At 41.6% G+C, this 25,384-nt stretch overlaps 1 protein-coding gene and 1 long non-coding RNA gene across 4 annotated transcripts in view; one reads left to right on the top strand and one right to left on the bottom strand.

Moving 5' to 3' along the window:
- Positions 1–7,436: 7,436 nt before the first annotated feature.
- SMNDC1 (survival motor neuron domain containing 1) lies at positions 7,437–24,693 on the bottom strand. Of its 3 annotated transcripts, none has more exons than XM_034775934.1 (6): positions 24,541–24,693; positions 22,314–22,433; positions 16,001–16,143; positions 13,815–13,976; positions 10,850–11,003; positions 7,437–9,198 (listed from the first exon to the last, which is right to left on the bottom strand). In XM_034775934.1, the coding sequence occupies exons 2-6, from the start codon at positions 22,431–22,433 to the stop codon at positions 9,061–9,063; spliced, it is 717 nt and encodes a 238-aa protein (XP_034631825.1). In that variant the 5' UTR covers positions 24,541–24,693; the 3' UTR covers positions 7,437–9,060. The 3 variants fall into 3 exon arrangements, with proteins under 3 accessions (XP_034631825.1, XP_034631828.1, XP_034631826.1); XM_034775937.1 differs by lacking the exon at positions 24,541–24,693 and adding an exon at positions 18,923–19,001 and having other exon boundaries at positions 22,314–22,435; XM_034775935.1 differs by lacking the exon at positions 24,541–24,693 and adding an exon at positions 18,923–19,078.
- A 16-nt stretch (positions 24,694–24,709) lies between these two features.
- The window catches only part of LOC117880142, a 21,466-nt gene continuing 20,791 nt past the window's right edge, over positions 24,710–25,384 (top strand). The window contains exon 1 of the long non-coding RNA XR_004646484.1: positions 24,710–25,014. This is a non-coding gene — a long non-coding RNA (uncharacterized LOC117880142). The remainder of the gene's footprint in view (positions 25,015–25,384) is intronic.

Genomic DNA, 25,384 nt, shown 5'->3' with positions numbered 1-25,384 from the left:
CACAGTCTCTAGTGCAAGCTCTAAATCCATCCTCTACTAAATTTTACAGAAATAAGGTGGCTTTCCTTTAATCATCCCATCCGTATTACCCTCCACATATGCCAGTTCCCCCAGAAGCTCGTCCTGGTGAGTCCTCTACACATAAATTATGTCTCTAAAAGGTCCTCATGCTACAGAAAAACCCATTAAAAAGGCCATCCAGTATTTTCCTTCTTTTGACACCAATATATTACAGCATGTCATCTCGTGCCCGAGAATGAGGGGATGCGGGGGTGGCTGGATTGCTGCGTTTGGTATGGTTACTCTTTGGAGGACGGTCATTTTAAAACCCATTCCATTCGAGGTATGTCATTGACAGACGGTAGTCTCAAAGCGATCTATCTTGTGAGACCTGTAGGTCGGTAAAAATGGGGTTAACTTACATATTTTTTTAACCAAATTTTATCCTAGACACTCATGTGCAGAGGAATTTAGTTTCTGGCCTTCTTGTTTGGCAAGGTCTGCTTCTGAGCTGCAAACTCCAGCACCTTGTTGTCTGGTCTTTTCTTGGGTTGCTTGCTGTGCTGTATGCATAGACTTCATATGTGCTGCTCATTCTTTGAACTACCTTAGGACCTGGGCTGCTCCTGCTGAAATGAATGGGAGTTTTCAAAATTAAATTAGTGGGGGCAGGATAGGCTCGTAGTTACTTGCTCTAAGTTGAGAATCTTTTTGACTTTTGTTATGTTTGAATTTCAGTATTTCCCTGGCACCAGGCCACAGTGAGGGGAAACTCCCTCTCCACGAAACCTGGGAGTAGCTGCAGTCCCCAGGGGTGATCTCCTGACCCATAGAAGTCAATGGCCAGGGGAGCAGGATTTCACCCCAAGAGTAGAGATGTACATGAGAAGCTCACCATTAAAAGAAAAGGTAGGCTGCTTACTTGAAGCTAATACAATAACTTTGATCCAGATTTCTGTGCACACCTCCCCTTGAAAAATGGGCTTTGCCGTATCTTACTAGTGGGACAGAGAGATTGAGGTTCTGAGGTAGCATAGAGGAGTGTCTACACAGCAAAGAAAAACCAACAGTGCTGAGTCTCAGAGCCCAACTCACTTTTCTTGGGCTATGGGGCTAAAAATAGCAGAGTGAATGTTCGGGCTTAGGCTGCAGCCTGGGCTCCGAAATCCTTCCCCCTCCAGCCTGCATGGGAATGTCTACACTGCTGTATTTAGCCCCACGGCGCGAGCCCCAGTCAGTTGACTTGGGCTCTGAGACAGTGCTGTGGGTTTTTTCTTTGCAGTGTAGGGACCGTAGACGTAGAGTATATTAAGTTTGCTCCCAGAGGTGTAGAGTTCTAGAAATGTTGACCTGGGACTGGACAGTGTGCATCTTGTGTGCTGGAAGGCTGATAACTAGCACCCTACCAAATTCACGGCCATGAAAAACGCATCACAGACCGTGAAATCTGGTCTCCTCCTATGAAATCTGGTCTTTTGTGCGCTTTTATCCTATATTGAAGAGATTTCACGGGGGAGACCAGCATTTCTCAAATTGGGAGTCCTGACCCAAAAGGGAGTTGCGGGGGGGGGGGGGCGCAGTATTGCCACCCTTACTTCTGCGCTGCCTTCAGAGCTGGGTGGCTGGAGAACAGTGGCTATTAGCCAGGTGTCCAGCTCTGAAGGCAGCATCCCGCCAGCAGCAGCACAGAAGTAAGGGTGGCAATATCCTACCAAGCCATTCTTACTTCTGTACTGCTGCTTGCGGCGACTCTACCTTCAGAGCTGGGCTCCCGGCCAGCAGCCGCCGCTCTCCAGCTGCCCGGCAGCGCTGCCAGCAGGAGCAGCAGCAGTGCAAAAATAAGGATAGCAATACTGCAACCCTCCACCCCACACACATACACAATAACCTTGCGACCCACCCTCCCCCACAATTCCTTTTTGGGTCAGGACTCCTACAATTACAACACCGTGACACTTCAGATTGAAATAGCTGAAATCATGTCTGTGAAATTGACCAAAATGGACTATGAATTTGGTAGGGCCCTACTGATAACCCTACCAGTGCTCCTATTTTTTTTTTTTTTGATGGCAGAGTAGAGAGAGCCCAACACACATGCACATCATCAAAAAAAAGCTCTGCGACACTCAAACAACTCTGTTGAGCAACTTCTGATAAACTTGGACAAATAGGTTGCTATGGAAAAGCTCCAGCGACCCTGGTGATCTTTGTTCTTGTACATTGCAATAACATAGCTGGTAGGATGAATTTCATGTTTATGAGCCTGTACATTGTCCTTTACTGACCACATCTTTCTCAGTTGGCGCCTAGAATTCTACACTCTTCTTATGGGTGGATGGAGCCAGGTGATTGCTGATTCCCTACTGCTGTAGGAAACAGGATTGATGGGATGTGAGGGGGGCCAGCAGACATTGAAAGCATTCTGGTTTTCAAAACGTTATTCAACTGAATGATCATTTTACAAGAACGGGACCTTCCTGTTTTAGGATGTACCTCAGGTTCCTGCATCAGAAATGAATCTTTTTCACCTAGCCTACCCTTTGGTGCTTCCAGTTAGGAGTCTTTCTTTATATTTCTCTTTTGCTGCCATTTCAGAGCACTCCTCTTGACTTTCTTGGGACCATATAATGATGGTGGAAAAGTTCCCTCATCTGTAAGTTTGTTCCACTGCAGATGAACATCATGTTTGCTAAAAGGAGGTTGCACAGTCTAGTGGATTGAGCACGTCACTGACTCTTTTGGTCTTGGGTGAATCACTTAATCTGTGCCTCAGTTTCCTGATCTGTAAATATAGATAATATTGCCCTGCATCACAGCCATGTGATGAGGATTAAGATAATGTTTGTACAGTGCTTCGAACATACAAAGTACTACCCGGGAGGCGGGGAGGGGCGAGCGCTAAATGTTACTTTGTTAGTCTGTTCAGCTAGTCAGGTGACATTGGTGTCAGCATATTTCTAGGTGATTTAAAATCCATACTGAGAAACATCTGGTAGCTATTATGGGTTTGTAAAGTGTACTCAGAAATGCTGGAACAATACAGTGTAAGTGGATCAAAAATCAAGCAAGCACAGTAGAAAAGAGTAAAAACCGATAAGTCCAATTAGTTCAAACTCTAGGGGCAGTAGTGGTGTGGAGTTTAAAGCATAAGGTTCTATGGAACTTCCCTTCTTCAAGCCCTAGTTTATTGACCTAGAGGACACTTTTACATTTCCCAGTACATCTGACCAAGCAAAGGACCTGAGAGGGCAACATAGCTATCATCAGAACAATAAGATCTTGTATTCTTCTCTCTTCTGCCTTTGACTCCAATTACTGTTAAAAGAAATGTTACTGAGACAGAAGACCCATTTTTCTAAATGCACAATAGGCCAAATTCATCCCTTCTATAACACACCATGGAGATTAACATTGCAGAGGGATGAATTTGGCCCAGCCAGATGATTGTGACCTCCAAGGACATTTGCTGACTCTCCCATTAGCTATAAAGGAAATGAAAGCCAAAGAATGGACAATAGAAGCTGATCTTCATGGTTGTTTTAACGTCACAATCATGGTTTCAACTTCCACACAGACTTCATGGTAATAGATCATGTGGAGTACTTACTTTCGGATACTAGTATTCTAACAAGCAACTCATAGCATTCACTGTGGTTATGTTTAGAAAAGTTTCCATTTAACACTCTCCTCAAAACAGTAAGTTTCTGAAGTCCTTCCCCCCCGCCCCCTCCCAAAAAACCAAACAATTTTTTTTGGCTGTAAGTTTCCAAACTTGGTTTCTCCCTACTGGTGGTGTGGTGGTCAGTTGGTTGTTTGGGGGGTATTTGTTTTATGGAAGTTTGAGAAAAATCTCTCCAGCTCCTCTGAAGTGATGTGAGGGTGCAAAAATATACACTTATTGCCTTGTAAAAAGAAACATTTGAACCACACTTTAACAGGGGCCTGGTCTACACTTGTGGGGGGGGAGGATTGATCTAAGATACTTCGACTTCAGCTACACTATTCTTGTAACTGAAGTTGCGTATCTTAGATCGAATTAAAATTACTTACTTTGCATCCTCGCAGCGCGCCGCGGCTCCCCCATCAACTTTGCTTCTGCCTCTCGCCGAGCTGGAGTTCAGCAGTCGACGGGAGAGCGATCAGGGATCGATTTATTGCATCTACACTACACACGATAAATTGATCCCCGATCGATCGCTACCCGCCAATCCGGCGGGTAGTGTAGATGTACCTAGGGTTGCAGCAAAAGCACCCCGAGTTTGAAACTTAGCATGGGCATAGGCTCACTGAGGAATAGCGCCTTTGCTGAGTCTGGGAAGAGGAAGCAATTTTTAGACGAAAGTGTTTGAAAAATTATTTCCCAAGCATGTTCCATCAACAACTGTTTTTATAGAGCTTTGCACCTCCTATGATGAACATTCTCTCTGCCTAACTTGACCAAGTGATCATCGTAAGGTAGGTTAAATATTGAGCTTTAGCTATGAGCTAGTGTCCCTTTATAAAATGACACACCATCTCCAGGGGTTGAGTTTTGTGTTGATGTTTTTACACTAAAAATACGTTGCTTAAGCAGATCTCGTTAACAGCACGATGATAGAAATGCATATAATTTAGTATATTACACAGAACACTTTGGAAATATAGAGTTTAAACTAACCCGTTTAGAGATCAGATAAAAGATTTTGATAAGCAGGTATAAGAACATAAGAATGGCCGTAGTGGGTCAGATCAATGGTCTATCTAGCGCAAGATCCTGTCGTCTGACAGTAGCCACTGCCAGATGCTTCAGAGGAGTGAACAGAACAGGGCAACTTATCGAGTGATCCAGCCCATCGTCCAGTCCCAGCATCGAGCAGTCAAAGGTATGCAAAGAGCAATATGAGCCCCAAGTTATCTATATTCTAGCATGACTTGTTTGGAGGGAAAGAGAAACCCTATTGTCCCATACTTACTCTTTCAGTGATCGAGACACAAGTGAGTTAGTTTCACAAGATATTTCTAACCATCTAAGTGCTGAATAAAACGGGTTGAGAAATGTCAATGAACAATAAACATTTGCCATCTTTTTCCAGCCAGCTCTAGTGGTGAATAGTAGTAAACTTAATTATAAGCGGAACAAGGTCCTTTCTTGTATTTACAGACCTCTAAGTCAAGTGACAATCAAACTTAGGCATAGTTAGACAACAAAGGAACGGATGTGTGTCTGGATCACGAAATTTACAATAGCTAGTGAGATTCCCCTAGGACCTCAGTGCTTTGTTCTCAATATTTGAAGCATCTGACAAAAATGCTTATCTGTTTTATTTTTAAAAACTCAGCTAATGTGATGATAGTATTGTCCTCCATAGAATTTAAATTTGCTATTCTTTCCGAAAACCAGTGATGCATATAGAGCCAATGGGAGTTTTTCCATTGACTTGGGAGGGAAATAGAAGTGGGTTCTTACTAATACAGCATAAATATTTCACTTTTCTCCTTATGTACAGAACCATCTCTCTGATTTGTGAGTCAAGTTTGTGCTGTTACAATTTTCCCAATAGGTTACAATCTGCATGTTAGAATCTGTTTTAGGCGGTACTAGATTATGGGTTTCCTGTAGCAATTTGTGCTTTAAGATGGGAAACATACTGTCCCTTATGTGTCAGCATAGCGCTATCTTACTATTCTGGAGATGCAGTTTGGAAATTAAATGTGTATCCTTTGACAGAAAGATATTTTTCTAAAGTGTATCTAACTTAATGTGAGTTTATTTGTGATTGTTGCAGTGTACATGAGTTTTTTTCTGAGCTCCCCTGAACATTTTATTTTTTGTGCTGTAACTACACAGGTGCTATAGCCACTTGCTACTTTGAGAAAAAGACCACCACACGATTGGTGCTGACTCATAAAAGCCAGTCTTTGAAACAATACACAACTGCTGACCACATCTCTGTTTATAACATGGGGATGGTGCTGCAAAGATGTTGCATTTTTCAGGATTTAAAAGTAATTTTGTTTGTGGACATCTGTGTTAATTTGTTTAAAACATGCAAATAAATTTTATGAAATTTTATTGAGACCAAGTAGGTTTTATTACCACTCTGCATATGTCAACCCAAGCTTAAAGTCAAGTCAGTTGACATTTCAGAAATACATTAAAATTAATGAGTAACACAGGACTTACCAAAATGGTGACTGCTGATATTTACTAGCACTGCTGTCCTGGTCAGCTCTTGTTCTATTCTGCTTATTTCAATTTCTCCCAGTTTTAGCTTGCTACCATTAATGCCACAACCATCATGCTAGTCCAGAAGTGATTTATAGCATTCTGCTTGCAGAAGGATCCCATGTAGTTTTTTTTAAAAAAGACACTTCTCTGTACTGACAGCTTGATAACACAGCCAAGTGGATTAAGGCTGTCTAGCTTGGACCAGCACTCAGTAAGAGCACATTGAAGGGAAAAGGTACATTACCTAAATGCAGTTCAAGTGATCAAGAATATACCAGTTTCACATAACTCATGTGGCCTTCCACTATGTCAATTAGTTTTACCTATTTTTTTTTTTTTAAAGGTCCTCTGAAACAAGCTAGCTTTAATTGAGGCAGGGGTGTTTCCTACAGTAATAGTGGATCAGCCTGCACTGTTTCATTTTTGGCAGCCCTCTGCCCCTGACATTCTCTTCAGAGAAAATGGCTAGTGCCAAAATGCTTTTATGGTGGAGACTTTTCTTATACCAAAAGGGAGAGTGGAGTTGCCATTTAAAGGTTGGTTAATGACATACCCCAATGTCTGATGCATCATTTTTTAAGCCCTTTTTAAAAAAGGCATGTTCATTCACATCAACCACAGCGCTGTTAAGGACAGTCTATGCCTAGGCCACCCTCCTCAAGGTCAGGTCCTGCATGTTTTATAGCAAGAGTTCCAGTCTCTGTTCTTCCTCACACACAGAAAAACAGCTGCTTGTGTCAGGAACCATTGCACCCTGGACAAGTACAGTTTTCCATGGAATGACAGACAGATGCCTCATTATTCAGCCATCTCACTATCCAGCAGAACCAATGCCCCCTCTAGTGACTGACAGGTGAAGGAGTCTTTGGCAAAAGTGCAGGCTGTATTGGATTTCTCTGACATACACACTGCTTTTGAAAATGGCTGTTTTACATGCGGAGGCAGGGCTTTCCTCCTTGCACCAGATTACACCTCATTTTAGATTAAAGTCCTTCTGCAGGCAGCAAAGTTTATACCCCTGCCTCAAGTAGGATATATCTTAAACTAGGCAAAACTTGCTTAGTTTTGCAATGGAGCATAATGAAATTGAAGCACTTTTAAGTGTGTTTTCCTCTTCACTAATTTGTTTCCTTATCAGTATCTGACAGTCCTTCAGCATTCTGTGGTAGTCCTTATGGTGAGCTTCGACAGTGCCCAAGCATTGTGCATTTTCACTTTTCCAAACATCTCCAAGAGATTTTAACACTTTATTTAATAAAAGTTAAACATACAAAACTGAAATTAACACACTTTGTATTCATAAAAATCACTTTCTCCCATTAATAGGAAGAATCTTTTTCTATGCATGGATTCTACACTATCAGTTGCAGAGTTTAGCTTGAGTTGTGACTCAGGTAACTGATGGACATTTCCACCAATCAGTGCATTATCAATTGCTGACATGACCTGATCTAATTAACAAATTACAAAATGAGCTACATTAACATAATATACAAGGGAAACATGGTCAGGATTAATGAACAAGAAATACACTGGAATTATTTAATGGAGGAAATAGCCAAAGTACTCCTGTTCATTAACTCAGCCCTAGATTTTACAAAAATAATATCTACATTGTATATAGGGCTATACATTAACTTTTTTGTTTTTTTAAACACTTTACGGATTCAGAGGTGGTACCAGTCCCGTAAGTGGGAGACAAGTAACAGAGGGAAGCAATCACATACAAAGGCAAGAACTTTTACAGGTGGTTTCCTTGAAAGGGCTCACTGACAGTGTAGGGCTGAAATTAAAATGAACACTAGGGCCACAGCCAGGATTATAGCAAGGCAGAAACTTCAGACTAGCCTTTACTCATTTCCAACTAACTAAATAGGATCCAGGCATTCTTATCTAATGTGCTTCAGTTCTGTTTAAATGGATGGGGACAAAAACCCACACAGGCTGCTCAACAAGGTGGGGATTTACTGTACAGTTGTCAAGTCCCATCTCCAGCCCACGGAACCCAGCAGTGCATGGTGTAGAAGGGCTGAGAACATACTTAAATCTTCACTTTTAAAGTGCAGTTTTACTCTGAAATCTGACTCTCTAAAAATGTCATCTTGGGGTTCCCTGGTTGTGTCTCAGTGACTTCCAGTTTAAATGTGCTCAGTATACATGTAAGGAGATTCCTCCCCCTAATTTCCAGCCCTGCAAATTCAGTCTGGAATCTCAAAGTGAAGTTGTATCGTTTCTAGCACATGAATCATCACACTACTCCTATGTATTCTGTGGGCCACATTCTGCCCTCAGTTACAGCTGTACAAGCTGACTGTCTTCAGGGAGCTTGCAAGGGAGTAACTTAGAATTTTATTAACAATTCCATTTTATATACAAGCTAGGATGGAATCCAGCTAACTTTCCCAGAGCTGTACTGGCTCTGTAGTGCTAGTGTAGTTTGTCACTAAAGCAAGAAGATAGGACTGTGAATACAGAGGGAATGAGAAGCTTTTAAAAGGTGCCATTTTTACACAGTCATTTTTCTGACCCTACCCTGGCTAAAAGTATGAATGGAAGATTCTGGAGACCAGCATTTCAGCTAACTGCTGTTTCAGTGCAACTGCAAACAGCTCACGAAAACATCTGGCTGCAGAATTTTGCTTTAAGAGGACTATATAAAAAGTTTAGTAATGATGAAGGGAGTCAACTGAATAGCTGTAGATTTCTTTAAGGCTCACATCAGCTGAAGCCAAGTGATGGTGACAAAATGAACTATTCACTACATGCCAACAAATAATTTACTTTTAGAAAAATATAATGATAAAAAGATAAGTGTAAAGCCCTGCAGAGATGAAGTTTAGCCTTTCCCCCTCTTACTGAGGCATCAAATGCCTGACATTATATTTAGAGGTATCTTGATATTGTGTCATGGGTTTGTCTGCAATTCCACATGTTCCAACTCCGACTTTGCCAGTCACGCTCTCAGGGGAAGCAAAAATACTCCTCTTTACCTGAGAAGGAAACAAAAACACCATTCCTGAGTAGTCAGTTCAAGACAGTTTGCTAACTGAATACATGAGTACTGATTAGTCCGGTCTCTAATTCTACAAACAATCCTCAACACTCTACTTTATAGATGGCAAACTGACACATTAATGTACTTACCCAAGGGCACAGGGGGAGTCAGTGACAGAGGCAACGTTAGAACTGAAATTCCTGGCACCCAGTCCCATGTTCTAATCATGCCTCTCTGTGAGCACTTATAGCCAATGTTCAGGAATAAAGGCCACATTACTTATAAGACTGTTTTGTGCTAAGTGCTCAAAAGGACTGACGTTTTTGCACTCTGCCAGCAGTTCCACACTGCCCCTGGGTGAGTGGGAGGAAACCAGAGTGGGCAGCAACACTTCAGTCTCCCCACCACCTCCTCTGAAATATGGCTACTCTACCAGACATGGGAAATGGCTGCCAAGTTGGCCACACACCAGACTTTCAGGATCTCCGCTCCAGTGGACCCCAATCTTCCCAGTCTATGCTGCCATCAACAGTGGACCCAATGCTCCAGCCTGGGCAAGTGCAAGCTTGATTTCAATAGGGAAAACACCGCACCATGCTAAACCAAAGCCAATCAGAAGGGTTTATATTGTATTTTTTTAAATTTCTTGGTTTTTATAATAATGACTAGCAACAGCTTCCAATTCCTATATACTATTGATGTAAGTCACAGGTGCATAGGTCTTCTTACAGATCTAGGTTGTGGCAAGAATTCTTTTCCCTGAATAACTTTGACAGAATGTGCATCACTGTATTTCTATACAATGGCTAACATTACCATTGACAAAGCTAACAGTAGTGAGCTCTCTGAACAGTGGCATGAATGTAAAAAGCAACAGAGGGTCCTGTGGCACCTTTAAGACTAACAGAAGTATTGGGAGCATAAGATTTCGTGGGTAAGAACCTCACTTCTTCAGATGCAAGTAGCATTTGAACAGAGGCTTTGGCTTCTTGCATCTGAAGAAGTGAGGTTCTTACCCATGAAAGCTTCTGTTCCCAGTACTTCTGTTAGTCTTAAAGGTGCCCCAGGACCCTCTGTTGCTTTTTACAGATTCAGACTAACACGGCTACCCCTCTGATAAGTGGCATGAATGTATATTAGCGAAAACCAAAATACGCACTATTTGAGGAATAGTGCTACCACCTTTCACTGGTATTTGTTCTAGGCTTTTCCTTATCTCCCGCACAGTTATAACAGCCATGAAAAGCTGTGCTGGGTGTATAAGAGACCCAATTACACACTTGCCAGCATTAAGGTCTCAACAGTTCCCCCAATATATGGCATGATGTGGAGCAGTTTGGCTGCTCCTCCAAATGCAAACTTGTAGTTAATTTATACTAACAAAAATGTAAAAGGCAACCCCAATTCTTGCAGAAAAGTGACCAAATTTCCCAACCTACACAAGCAAAGGCCTAGACTGACTTTTCATATGTAGGCATGATTACTCAGCCGGTTTACACTTACTCTGCTTTGCAGCTGGGCTGCCTCAGACTGTGAAGCTGAGCCATGTGCCCCCAAAGCACCGTCTGGGCATGGTGTTTTTCTGTAACTAGCAGGTCAGACTATTCCTTTGACTAACTGTTCACACACTGGCAGCATATACAAACCTGGCCTTTTTTGTTTTTCGAATAGGCTCTGTTGTTGAACTGTTGCCACTTGACTTTCTGGTCCTCTCGCTCCTGTTCAAGTTCTTTGATTCTCTGGGCTTTTTTCAAAGCTTTCTTCTTTTTATATTCTCGTTGCTGTGCAATCATCTCTTTTCTGTAGGAAGGAAGGGTAGCCCATGATTATGTTTGTGCCTCCATTTCCTCTTCGTAAAGCACTCGGAGGGGTACACTAAGTACCAAATAAGAAACTAAATGTGTGTAAGCCATTAGGTGTGCAAAACAGGACTCAAACGAGTGATTACCCAATCAAGTCAGGACTATGTAAGCTTATGAAGAATACTGACAAACCTCCCCAAACAAGCTGTACTCCAGAGATGCAAGAGCAAAGCTGTGAAGTAAGTTATGTGTAACACCTGGGTACCATGGTGTGATAGGATCATCTTAAGTCTAGTTTCATCTGCTGCCTGTACAGAACAGATTCATTCTCTGATTCTAGAAAGAACCTTAAGTCATTTCTTCAGTAAGGCAGTCTAGCAATTGAGAGTATCAGCATTACACTCCTGTAATATTTATCATACAGAATCAGGAGCAATAAAAATGCCCCAAGCAGGCCATTTCAAATAGAGCAACCCTCAGATCTGGCACAGATGACAAATTCCCAGTTTCACAAATTCTCAAATGGCCCTTTCAAATATAATCAAACAACATTCTGAATGTACATGGCTCTTTTCCAACATGAACCAAATCTCACCATGGTGATCTGCCTGAGAAGAATGCCCTTGATCCAGGACTCCTGCACTGATCAGGTAAAAATCAGCAACTATGATGGGGATTAGGCACAGGGAAAGGGAGAAATGGTCTGAAATATATCATCCCCTCCACTAGCCTCTCTGGGGAATCTGCAAAGAACTTGATAAAACCCAAATTTGTATTGCCTTTTCTGCAGAAGCTTTCTTTAATCCTGTGGAACCCCTTTTGGCATGGAAGGGGTGTTGCAAGAACAGTAGACTAAGGAGAGGAGGGCAGTGTGCCTCTAACAAAGCCATAATGCCAGGAACCAAGGGAAGGAACAGGAGTGCTGGGGAGCTAGGACAGAGGCACAAGTCCTTTATACTCATGTGGATCACAGGGGATCTGTATGTGACAGGAACCACATGCCAGGTTTCTTCCAAAAGGGGAGGGATTAAGCGCACACACACCCGCCATTCCCTCCCTCAAGGATCATATTAGTGTCCCCAATTCGGTAAGGCAGAGTCAGTACCCATCCTATGAGTTTCTCCTACAACCTACCGTAGGCTGGAGGAAGGACGCAAGAGCTGCTCCAGTACTTGGGTCTCCAAATAGACTGGTTCCCAAGATGTAACCCCTCTACATTTTGGTTTCTTATCAGGAAGCTGTGAATCAGGAACCTCTTGGTGCTAGCTGGCAGAGGGCACAGAGAGTGCCTAGAGTTTTACAGGGATCTCCTGGGTCAGATACATGCACAATAATTCACTATAAGGTGGCATGCAAAGTCTCTACCAAGAGCCAGTAGCCCACTGGCCATCATAAACACTGCGAAACGTGTATAAATAATATTTGAAGTGTGTGTCTGTGCTGAGAATTATGTTCTTAAAGCAGGTAATCAGAAGGTGGCGTGCCTTGGACAGGTTCCTTTCAAGCAGCAGGTAACAGACACTTATCTCTCTGTCTGGTCATATGTGTATTAGGCATTGTATGTCTCACAATGGATGCCTGTTTCAATATTGAGCCAAGTTTATCAAGAGACTGCAAAATCTTGGAGAGGAAATTTACAGGAAGGAATAAACAGCAGGTGTGAATCCTGTTTATGAGTAAAGACAATGGATTCCTGGGGTATGTCTGAGAATGCAGAGGTACAGCCTGGATCCTTTACTGAGAAAGCAAGTTAGCTGCACGTTTGTCTTATGGACAAAGGGGCAGAGTCAAGCCTGCTGTAAAGTGCTGGAAGGACTTTGGGTGAGCACTGATCTATAAGACAAGAAAGTATCTAGTTAAGCCTAGGTTCTAGAATGCTTGTATGGTATATGTAACCATTTGTTTCCAATACTTTACTTGCTACCAACTGGATCTCTCTATTCTGTTAAATAAACTGTTACTAGTTTTTACTATAAATATATCTAAGTGCTGTGTGTTAAACAGAACAATAAGCTGAGGCGTAGCAAATTGGGATGCACTGCTTCTTTGGCAGTAGCAAATCTGTGACTACTGTCAGCATCCACTGGAACTGGGACAGGACACTCCAGGGAGATGCTTGGGGGCAGGAATATGCCTATCACTAACCTGAGGCAAGAGTGCAGGACCTGCCGAGGGTAACAGGGGAGTGCTTGTGTTGCCCATGGACAGTGAAGTCAGGGAGCTGACCAATGGCGGGCACAGACCAGGGTTCCTCATGCTAAGGGCAGTGGGTAATGAGGTGCCTCACAACCCCGAGTACTCCCACAAAGAATCAAAGAAGCTTCACTTGTTGAAGCTGTTTTTTCATTCCTCCAAATGAAAACTTGTCTGTACAACACTTACAAGTTCAAGCAAGAGCTCTGAAAAGCTTCTGCTGGGTTACAGGCATCTACCACCTCTTTAATCAGTAATTTATAATATACTCACTATTTCACCACACACACAAGTCTCTATCTTCTCCTGAAACATAAATTGTAAGCATCATCTCCATATTGCATTGCTCTTTACCTGATCATGATTTGGAACCTACATTGTTTAGAACTGGCCTCTTTGCTGGCAATGAAAGAATTCTACTGTTGTCTCTCACATTAATATCCTTGATAAATATGACAGCAGAATTGGTCTAAGAGTGAGATGCTAACAGGTTGTTTTACCAAAGTATGTTTTCTTAAGCAAATTCCATCCATCCACCAACCACACGAACGTAACATGCTCGGCTGGCCTAAGTTCTTTGTTAAAGTACACATCTAAGGTTATACAAGTCACTTACTTGGACATGGGTTTGTTGCCACTGTCCTCTTTTGCCTTTCTTCCCTCTTCTACAGGTTTGAGGTTGAGCAGAGGCGTGACTTCAGCATTGCCATATCCAGCAAACGTGATTGCAGCAGTACCATTCTCCTCATCTATCTCTTCAATCTCAGCTTCGTAACACCTGTAAAGATATCATGGCTGTAAGCATGTGAGTAATGGTTTAATACTCAGCCCTACAACACCTACACTGTTATTCAGCTAGTAACATTAAGTTAAGTACTTTCTACCAATGTGCTTCATTTTTTGGGACAAAATACAAATCAAGCTGAAAAGTTAATGTTCTTTAAGGACCTAAGTACATCAGTCCTGCACAAGAGCTTAACCTCACTAGCTGATCAAGGAACTAGTGACAATTTTAAGGCCCAATAGCTATTCAGGCTAGAAACAAATGCCTTGTGCAACTGCAAAGTTAAGAATCTCGCTTTTTTTCCTAGTTGATAGGTCATACAATATCAGATTGTAAAACTATGGCATTCTAGATACCACAGATTAGAGCTAGTCAGGAATTTTCTGACAATGCTTTTTCCACCAGAAAATGCTGATTTGTTGAAACTAAAACTGTTCACAGGAAGGGCTGGTTTTGAGTTTCACAAATATTTTGATTCAAATTTAAAAAAAAAAAGTTTCAAAATTGTTTAAATGTCCTGTTTTGTCATTTTCTAGTTCAAAACAACTTTTTATTTCAAATCTCTAGTTAATTTATACTAAAAACTTTTTAAAAGGCCATACTGATTCTTTTCGGATCATCTGTTTACAAAGGTTTTGAGACTGACTTTTTATTTCAATTTGGGACAAGGAAAAAATTTGAAGTCTCAATCTCTCGCCCAGCTCTGCTACAGAGGCTAGAGACTATACTTACAGATATAATTCCAATTAACACACCTGCCTACTTTGTTTTGATATAGCCACCATCTTGAGAAACACTTGAATTGAGTTAAACACCAATGCTTTATACTGTATAAAAACTGAGGGGAGCCCCAGCTTGTGTGTGGTAGGAAGCATTAATCTCTAGCTAGCAGTTCTTGAGACACTGGCTGCTTAAATCATGTTGCAACTTTAGTGGAAAGAAACAAGATAGTAATCCAAGTGAGTAAGGTCCAATACCACTTGACCTGCTAGAACTAGAAACATCTAAGTGGACCAGTTCAAATGCTTTCAGATCCAACAAACTTTTCATTCTGATCAGTGGTTTAGGACCAGACCTTGGGACCCAGTAGTGACCCAAGAATTTAAAAAAAAATTAACATTTATGATCTTAGGTGAGAAAATATTTCAGCCATCGATGCCTAGCAACAGAAGAAGTGTTTTTATTTTTGAACAGTTTGTTTTCTACATGAAAATATCAATAATTCTGCATCAATGCATATATTTCGTTTTCACTACATTAGCAGCGCCACTGTACAAGGATTCAACTCTTTTCTAAGAGAAGGAAATGGGACGTTTACTCAATCTGAACAGTTTGATTAGAAAAAATTCAGAAATGCTTCTATGTTACAAAATAAAGGATAAACTATCATTTTGAAAATATATATCTTTGTATTTCAAAGACTACAAGATCAGAGTAAATTGAAGCAACCTCAGAAACTCTCAATAACATTAGCTGAGGGAGTCAAAACCAACTATTTTGGTACAGCATCTCCAGAGCATGGTACAGCCAAGTATCAAGCCCCTAAAGACAGAGCAATATTGCAATCGCAATAGAACTACAGTTCCTTTACAATCAAATGATGGTGTTCCAAGTTAAATGCACAGACTTAAATCTCTCAGTCATTTTTCATGACAGTGAGTAAATGTAAAATATATAAACAGAATGGCAATTACATACCCCGGTACATTTGACAGGCACTACACTAAATGATTATAATTAGTTATGAAAGTGTAGGGTTTTTTTTTTTAAAGTTGTATATGTTATATTTCTTTTGAGGGTGGTGACAAGAAAAGGTGTTTTCAGAATCACCGAATATCAAATTCGCTTTGTCTATAACATTTAACTTACTAAAAGGAAATACAATGGTTACTTAATTTCTCTTAGCTATTCTTTGTTAGAATTACTCAAATGGGGCAGTTCAAGCTGAATGAAAATCTCTTACCATTGTACTGTATTATTTCATGTAACTGTTAGAGAAGTTTGTTTTCTACACTTACTGTCCATCTTCACTCCATATTGCCATACATTTATCCCCAACCTTCCAGGAGTGACTGGGTAGGGCAGAAGCAGAACTATCAGAACTTGCAAGGGCTTCCGAAGGTTGTGTTGAAAGGAGATCTTTGGTTAATTCTATAACTTCCTGGAAAAGGAAGAGGCAAAAGATACACTTTCAAACACCATTACTGTGCTTTATTTTCCCTCCAAGTTGACAGATCTATTTTCTAGTAGTGATTGTATTAAACTTATATCTGATGTAAAGCAGACTGCTGGCTATTTACCACTAATTACAGTGTATTAGCCTTAGACATCCCATATGTAGAAGAAAGTGATTATGACTGTATGTTATATTAAAATGAGGCCATCTCTACACCCTTGGTCAACTTTCAAAATTCCCCAATGTTTCCTTTTTACAGCAATTATTTCTAGCTGAACTGCTTTTGCATAGGCTCAGAGACATAGCCAGCTATTCATGTGGAAACAATCCTTGATGCAACTCCCTTTGCACATGTGCTGCACATGATTCTCAGTTTTTGACTGAAGAGCACATTGCAGCAATGGGGAGTGAGTAGCCAGTGTTACATTCACTGCTCATAGGGAAGGCAAGGGCTAAATTGATTCAAATAAACTTTAAGATAGATAATTGTGAATGTTTTGCTTTTCCGCCTCAACTGCAGTTTATTTTTCATTAGTGATTATTTTAAAAATGATTGGTTAGCCCAGAAATTACACATTGCTTAGTTTTAGAATACTTGCATATAAAATAAGCGTACTAACGATAAGCACCTCTGAATGAGAGGTGCCGTTTTTTCAGTTCCTTTGAAAAAGTGGGGATTGGCTGAGCTGAAGTATTCATGGAGATATTATGGAGAGAGGAGTGTCTCCTTTTTGAGATCCCAGTTTAGGAAAGTATCCCATATCAGGAAAGCATTTAGGAACATGCTTAATTGCCTTCCTGAATAATGATGGACTTAATTATGCACTTAAGTGCTTTCCTGAATCAGGGCCTCAAAGTGTGGGGCCAGAGCCTCCTCATTAATCTGACAGAATGACCTGAACAAGAAAAATGGCAGCAGAAAATATATCTTTTTTTCTATTAATTGATTTTTAGTGCCTTTAGACACTACAGAGTGAAGTCATGTATTCACAGAGCAGAAACAGCACAGTACACAGCAATGCAAGTTTCCACCCACTGCCCTGCCATTGTGATTGGACCTGGAAGAACAACTTCTATGGGTAGGTGTTTATTTCAGTCTCAATGTTATCTATTTTAAAACAAAATACCTTCCCCAATTAGGTAGCCACCATCTTTGTTGACTCAGGAGCCAAAGTAGGTAGGCAAATTTCCAGGTTTTCTATAAATTTCATAAACCAGTGGAAGAAAATACGTAGATAGTTTAGAGGGCAAGAATTTGAATGCATATTTTTCACCTTAATGAGAAAGATATTTAGTGTCTATTCCTTTTATTGCAATGTAGCAAATGCCAATTGAATCAGTGCTACACTTTACTTGCCAGTGTGAAGACTCTTGGTCACGGCTACTGAAAAAATACGTAGTTCAACAACTAGCAGATAAAAGCAAAACACAAGCACATTCCTACATGAGGAAAGGCAACTCCACAATTCAGAAACAAGCAATGGTGTTAGCCCTTACAATATCCCCATATTTATATCTGATGCAAGTTGCAAAATTAAGGGCAAATATTTCAATTAAGGAGATTGCAGACATCCTGCGTTTCCCACCCACTACCTCAAAATAACCCTCTCCTCTCGACAGATTTGCCCCACAACACATTATGTCTATATGCTGCTGCTCCCACAAATATTACTGCCCAGAGGCAAGGCCAGCCGCAGGATGAATTGGAAGCAATTTAATCAGTTTTGCCAGAGCAGAAACGGCACGTGTTGGTCCAGCACAGGCACAAGCATTCTTTGCAACTACTGGCTGTGGGGTGATTTAAATAAAGAAATTGTACTTGTGATGAGGAACAGCCTTTTTCAAAATGGATTTCCACGTTAGCTCATGAAACAATACAAAGCATGAAGATTCAATGTTCCTGACTCCAATGTTTTCCTTAGTCAAGATCCAAGATGAGAAGTACTTTTGGTAAGTGGTACACCCTAAATAAGATTTGAAAGGCCCCAAAAGGAACTCTCTACAGTCTTGATAGACTCTCCCCATCCCACTTTTCTTAATAAATGGAATCAACAACTACCTAGAGAGAGTGGGACAGGAAGGCTGCGGGACCCAGCAGGGTTCCTCTCTCAGCTCAGCAGAGATGAGAGAGAACAGCTGGACCCTGATTCACTAAACCTCATTGATAAGTGAGGGCCTATAAAGAGAAGGAAAGCTCAAGGCAGAGAGAAGGCTGCTCTTCATTTCTCCAGAAGTTTGAGGATTCTCTTCCTGGAGACCAACCCCATAAAGTGTTTAGTTTTCTTATGTTTGTTTGACTAGCTAGCACAGAGGCACAAAGGGCCTGAGAACTGGATTCTCTTTTGTTTGTTGATATAATAATAAATGGAGATATCCTATCTCCTAGAACTGGAAAGGACCTTGAAAGGTCATTGAGTCCAGCCCCCTGCCTTCACTAGCAGGACCAAGTACTGATTTTGCCCCGATCCCTAAGTGGCCCCCTCAAGGATTGAACTCACAACCCTGGGTTTAGTAGGCCAATGCTCAAACCACTGAGCTAACCCTCCTCAAACCTATCTGAACCAACCTAAATGCTTCTCCTAACAAGGAGGTTTGTTTTTGCTTTAGAAGACCCTCTGGTGATTTTGTGGCAGGGACTGGAACAGAGGATATGGCCACAGTCTACCTTTACTATAATCTTTATTTTGCAGAACATTGCATATGGGCCAACACTGATTTTGATATTTAGAATATTTCATTTGAGGGAGCTCCTTAGAGTACATACCATTAATTACTTTTCCTTCCCCAGGTCTGAGCTCTAACACTGCTCCTTCACTCACAGAGCGGGTGGTAGTAGCAGTAATCTGCAAATCCAGGAAGCATCATGGCTTGTGATATGTGTATCAGCAGGTCAAATAGAGTACAGCTGTGCACTGATTACCTGAAGGTAAGCGTTTCAGATATACAGAAACCACTGTAATTTGAGACAGTTGACTTACTCCTGCCTCCTTCATAAGTTGTTTATTAAAATAGCTTATTGTAGAACTAGAGTGAATATGCACACAGATTACTCAATCAACAATTCCTTGACTTTACCAGTTGTTTAAATGGTAGGCTATAAACAAACTTGTGGTAAAATCTTATTTTGCCTATGTATCTTAATACTGGACACAGATAGTGGACAGAAACTTGAACCATATACACCATGTGTTGAATTGGTTAGGGTTCCAATACATCTGTTTTGTTGTTCTAACATATTACTATAGTGCTAGTGAGAACACAACTGGAGTATTGCACATAGTGGGGGGCATCACATTACAGTAACAGCTGAGGAACTGCAAGGTACAGAAAAGCACCATTAAGTTTATGCAGAGTTTCAAGGGCTAGGGAAACTAGATTTGTAGAAATAACAATGGGAGGAAAAAAAAAGAGAACTCTATCCCATAAAATTCTTAAAGAAAGTAGCAAGTTGAAAAAACATGAGGGCACCAACTGAAACTAAGAACAGACATTGAAGGAAGTTGAAAACAAGAAGTTTATTTAAGCAGAAAATAATGTGGTACCCACTACCAAAGCAGGGAGAGAAGCTGCAACTGTCTCATGTACAGTATTCAGATGTCAGATCGCATTTATGGGGGCGGGGTCTCTGGACTCTAGATAGACTAGCTCATGAATTACAGTAAAATAACACTACTGACATCTTTAAAGGCTGAATGGCTCATTTTTAAAGCAAGATTTGTGGGGAAGAGTTAGAATGTGCTGTTACTGTCTACTATAGCAAAACTTCTAATTAAGGTAGCCACATGCAGACAAATAAGCTATACAATGTGACTTGCTGCCACCTTCCCGTGACATGGAGATGCAACCTGTGGAGACTACAGGTCCCAGCATGCAAAGATCCATCCTTATGAGAGTGGCCTTCCACACAAGTCAAGATAGAGCTCTGTATTGTGGAGTGCATAGTTTCCACAGCTTGTAACATCATATTAAAGAGGAGGCTGGTTGCAATCCACTCTAGTTCATGCAAGTTAGATTTGATCCTTGGTTGCATAGGTACCTTGCTAGAAGTCCCTCAGTAAAGTAAAAGATGGGGAGCCCATTATTTACATTAAAATATCTTGGTCAAAGCTGAGCATGCTGTGTATGGTAAATACTGAGATAAAGGATTGTTTCAGATACACAAGTGATAATCTTTAGAACAAACAGGAAACAACAATCTAATTGAGACGCTAAAAAAATATAAAGTTGGATTTATTTTCCATTTTTAAGGTGGAATGTATGGGTAGCAAACGTTTGGAGATGGGAACGCAAACATCTTCCCTATTCTGTGCAGAAAGCATTTAATTTTTTTTTTTTTCAAGTTGTCCTTTCACATCAATGATTTCCACATGTCAAAGTAGACCTTGTATTGGTATTAGAAATATGAGTTTTGCTCTGGATTTTAAAAATATATACATGCTTTTAAGAATGTGCAATAAAGTACATTCTCATTAGACTACAAAGTTCCCTGTGGACACAAGACTTTTACATTTAAAAGGAAATCTAAAGCTTATTGATAGAAGACATTGATTTAGCTTGTTTTTGAGTTGTATTGTTATTGTTACCATTTCTTCAAGCCGCAGCTACTAAATGCTGCAGTGGGTAGTTTTATCTACTTAAGGTTTGTGAATAATAACTTGGCTGCTATAGTGCGCTCTCTCTCTCTCTCTCGCGCAATAACAAAGTAGTATTTTGCACCCATACGCTAACATTTAAGAAAACATTAAATACAGGCACAATTATGTGCCAATTTTGTTGCCTGAAGTGATAAAAAAGGCCTTTTTAATCAAGTTGAAGGTGTTCATGACATTGTCTAAAGTTGGTCTAATGAGGACTTTGAGTAGCTTTTATCTATCAACAAAAAATAACTGGTTATGAGCTTAAGTCTAAACATATTCCAGGTGGTGGCACATTTGGTACTTTATAACAAATCTGGCATTCCTTACATACCCAGAACTTCTATTAAAAAGTCAGTGGGAGGCTAAGGTATGGCAGGATTTCAGACTTATGCTGTAAAGGTATTTCAGCTATCTTTCTAGATGTGAAAACAACGAGGAGTCTGGTGGCACCTTAAAGACTAACAGTTTTATTTGGGCATAAGCATCTGAAGAAGTGGGTTTTACCCACGAAAACTTATGCCCAAATAAATCTGTTAGTCTTTCAGGTGCCACCAGATTCCTCATTGTTTTTGTGGCTACAGACTAACATGGCTACCCCTCTGATACTTGATTTATAGATGTGATTGAAAGTGTGCATAATGACTAATTTGATGCTGATTTGATTTATTCAACACAAATGTATGTGGAGAGATTCAGTGCTCAGGTTAGCCCAAATGTCGTGACAAATGGAAATAGCTACACAGTTTAAATGTAGCATGCAATGGCTTTATTTAAAAAATGCAGATGTGAGTGGAGATTAGATTCAATTACAAGGTTATCAAATTTGATGCCTACAATTTACTATACCACCATTTTCAAATACCACAAAAAGGCCACTGATGAAGATTTGGAAAGGTTGTTTATAAAAGGTACAAAACTGTGTATAGTAAAAAGAAAAAAAAAAAAAGACTATTTGCATATTTTTTCATAGTTCTTTCTCCAATCCTTTGGAAGCTAAAAGGGTTCTTTCCGCAAATTTTGTTCTTCCTTCAGCCTGCATGTGCAATGCAACAGTGTGGTCACTATCAACTTAAGCTAAGACATGAATTTTTTTTAGCCTTCTCTTTTTTTAAAAGGGAGGCAATATTATTTAAGTGTTTCAGCCAAAGCCTTGCACATCTCAAATAAGAACTCTTCTTCTTCTTGATGGTGAAGTACTAACATCTTTTTTTAAAAACAAATCATATAGCATGACTTTTTAAAAAAAGCATTAAAAAAAAACATGAATATTAATAAACTTAAAAAGACAGGCCAAACTTTGGGACTGCCAGCTATACCACCGTCTCTTCAAGCAATCTGAGACCATAAAACAAATCTTTAACTTACATTTTGCAATAACCCTGACAAGTATTTATTATTTTTGTTAAAGTGCAAATACCCAGCAACAAGCTATGTCTCTGCCTGAGAGAAAGTGATGGCATTTTTGCTGACATTACTCATGATAGAAAGATCTCAGTTTCTAATTCCCTCAATCCTCACCTGTAAATCTTTTTTTAATTTTAGTAAGTCTTCATTTTCTCCATTCCCAGAAAGAGCAGCCTCAACTTGCTGGAGCTGAGCTTTATAGCTAGCTAGCTGTTTTGCAAGATCTTCTGACATCTGGAAAAGAAGTAAACCTTAGAACAGAAAGTTGCAAAACTGCTTTGATAAACTCTTTTGTAGTGAAAATAAAACTGAACTTGTAAATGGTTAAAAAGATGTTACAGCTATCATAGATGGACACCCAACACACTAATTTTAGAATTACACTATTTCAGTGGATAACCACTCACGCACGGTCATACTAATTCTGATCAAAACCAACAAAAAAAAAATCCTTGAAATAAGTAATTTACAAGTTGTGTGTATACAATAGTGACACTATCATAGAATATCAGGGTTGGAAGGGACCTCAGGAGGTCATCTAGTCCAACCCCCTGCTCAAAGCAGGACCAATCCCCAGACAGATTTTTGCCCCAGATCCCTAAATGGCCCCCTCAGGGATTGAACTCACAACCCTGGCTTTAGCAGGCCAAAGCTAACACTATCTTTAACACTTAGCATGTAATGATTCATATCTTCAAAATATTCTGAGGTCCCAGGCATTATAATTTTGCCTTTCCACTAATAAACAGCATCATCTTCACCTTCTCAGTCTCTTTAGATGTGTATACACAACTCTTACATGAGACAATGATATCAGCCTCACTTAATGTTCTATTATCTTGCTTTAAGCCACTTTTTATATAACAACACACACTTTTTTTTTTTTTTAAAGTTAATGTAATTTTAGCCTTTCCTTCAAATGTCTTCTGCATAGGGCATCATGTAATGGAGACAAAACTAGCCTTTAGTCACAGATGGATTGGTGAAGACTGTAAGCTCTTTGAGCCAGAGACAGTCTATTTGTTGTGTGCTTGTAGAGCATTCTACGACTAGAACTCCTAGGTGACAGAATACAAAGAAAATGGAGAGGCTGACATACTAATTCATAAATTCAGAGCAGTGCAATTTTAATGGAATGTGCCTTCCTCTACTTTCACAAGTAATACTCCTGCATGACAGTTTACAGCATGCATCTCCTTCCCAACCCAGGGATTGGGGCTAGGGGAAGAGGAGGTAAATGGGAACTCTGAGCACAGGCAGTGGAAGGGGGGAGGGAGGAAAGGTTAACCCTAGGATCTGAGGAGAGGGGAGAAAGATGGGGGGAGGGGCACAAGATGGTTGAGTTAGAGTCTATGGAAGAAGAATAGGAGTACTTGTGGCACCTTAGAGACTAACAAATTTATTTGAGCATAAGCTTTCATGGGCTACAGCCCACTTCATCCGGTGCATAGAACGGGACATATAGTGAGAAGATATATATATACATACAGAGAACATGAAAAGGAGGAAGTAGCCACACCAACTGTAAGAGGCTAATTAATTAAGATAAGGTATTATCAGCAGGGGAAAAAACACTTTTGTAGTGATAATCAAGATAGCCCATTTTAGACAGCTGACAAGAAGGCGTGAGGTTACTTAACATGGGGAAATAGATTCAATATGTGTAATGACCAAGCCGCTCCCAGTCTCTATTCAAACCCAAGTTAATGGTATCCAGTTTGCATATTAATTCAAGCTCAGCAGTTTCTCATTGGAGTCTGTTGTTGAAGCTTTTCTGTTGCAAAATTGCCACCTTTAAGTCTGTTAATGAGTGACCAGAGAGCCTCTTAATTAGCCTCTTACAGTGGGTACAGCTACTTCCACTTTTTCATGTTCTCTGTATGTGTGTGTGTGTGTATCTATCTATCTTCTCACTATATGTTCCAGGCTATACATCCGAAGAAGTGGGCTGTAGCCCACAAAAGCTTATGCTCAAATAAATGTGTTAGTCTGTAAGGTGCCACAAGGATTCCTGTTCCTTGTGCGGATACAGACTAACACGGCTGCTCCTCTGAAACCTATGGAAGGTGAATGGAGCAGAGGGGAGAACGGGGCAGGGGCTAGGGCCTTTGGGGGTGGGGCTAAGGCCTGTGGGGGTGAGCGGGGCGGGCAGGACGGGGGGGGCCCGTGGGGGTGAGCGGGGCGGGCAGGACGGGGGGGGGCGGAAGGGGGGGGGGGGGGAGGAGAGGGGGTCGGGCCGGGAAGCCCCGGAGCAGCCTCCGGTGGGGGGCGGGGCGGTGCCGGGTCTCGGCTCGGCCTCCTCCCGGCTGCGCGCGAAGGGTTAATAGCCGCTTCCTCTCACCTTGGCCGCGGGAGGGGGTCCGCGCCGCGCTCGGTCCCGTCAGGCCTGGGCCGCTTCCTCCTCCCCGCGACACACGGAGCCAGGAGCCGCGGGCGCCAACAATCGCGAGACTTCCGATGGGGGGGGGGGGCGAAAGGCCGAGTCGGTCACGTGTCCGCCGCTGGTCAAAGGGCACGAGGCCGGGAGGGAGCCGCTCTGGGTGGCCACGTGACGGCAGCGAAGCGCGCGCGAGAGCTCGTTCATCCGGGTACCTTCGTGGCGTCGGCGGATGAGGTAGAACGCCAAGCTCCTCCCCTCCCGTGTCGTTGGTGGGGGGGGAGCTACCTGAGGCGCGTGTCCCCTCCGCGCTGCTGGGACCGCGGCAGAGACGTGGCGCCTGAGGGGCCCTGTGCACGTGCTGGGGCGTTACAGCCATGAACTGCTGCCCCGCCCCTCGGCAAGGCCAGGGGAGCTGTTCGCGTCTCTGCGTCCCAGGTGGGGAAACTGAGGCACAACGAGGCTACGGTGGCTGCTCCTCTGTTGCCACCACAGTGGACATGCCAGGTCGTTCGGGAATGGCGTGACCCTGCCCTCGCCGGTGGGACTTGGGCCTCACGGGTGCCGGGCAGGTCAGGCTGGGGGCGGGGAGACCCATTTATAAGCGTGTGCTGCTCTGCCCCTCCCCCCCCCGGCCCAGCATGACATTGGTCACACTTGTGGCACCTTAGAGACTAACAAATTTATTAGAGCATAAGCTTTCGTGGACTACAGCCCACTTCTTCGGGAAGTGGGCTGTAGTCCACGAAAGCTTATGCTCTAATAAATTTGTTAGTCTCTAAGGTGCCACAAGTACTCCTGTTCTTCT

This window comes from Trachemys scripta, chromosome 7, assembly GCF_013100865.1.
Source record: "Trachemys scripta elegans isolate TJP31775 chromosome 7, CAS_Tse_1.0, whole genome shotgun sequence".
Lineage (NCBI taxonomy): Eukaryota > Metazoa > Chordata > Testudines > Emydidae > Trachemys > Trachemys scripta.
The sequence above is the reverse complement of the archived record's forward strand: the minus strand, read 5'-3'. Positions and strand labels throughout refer to the sequence as shown.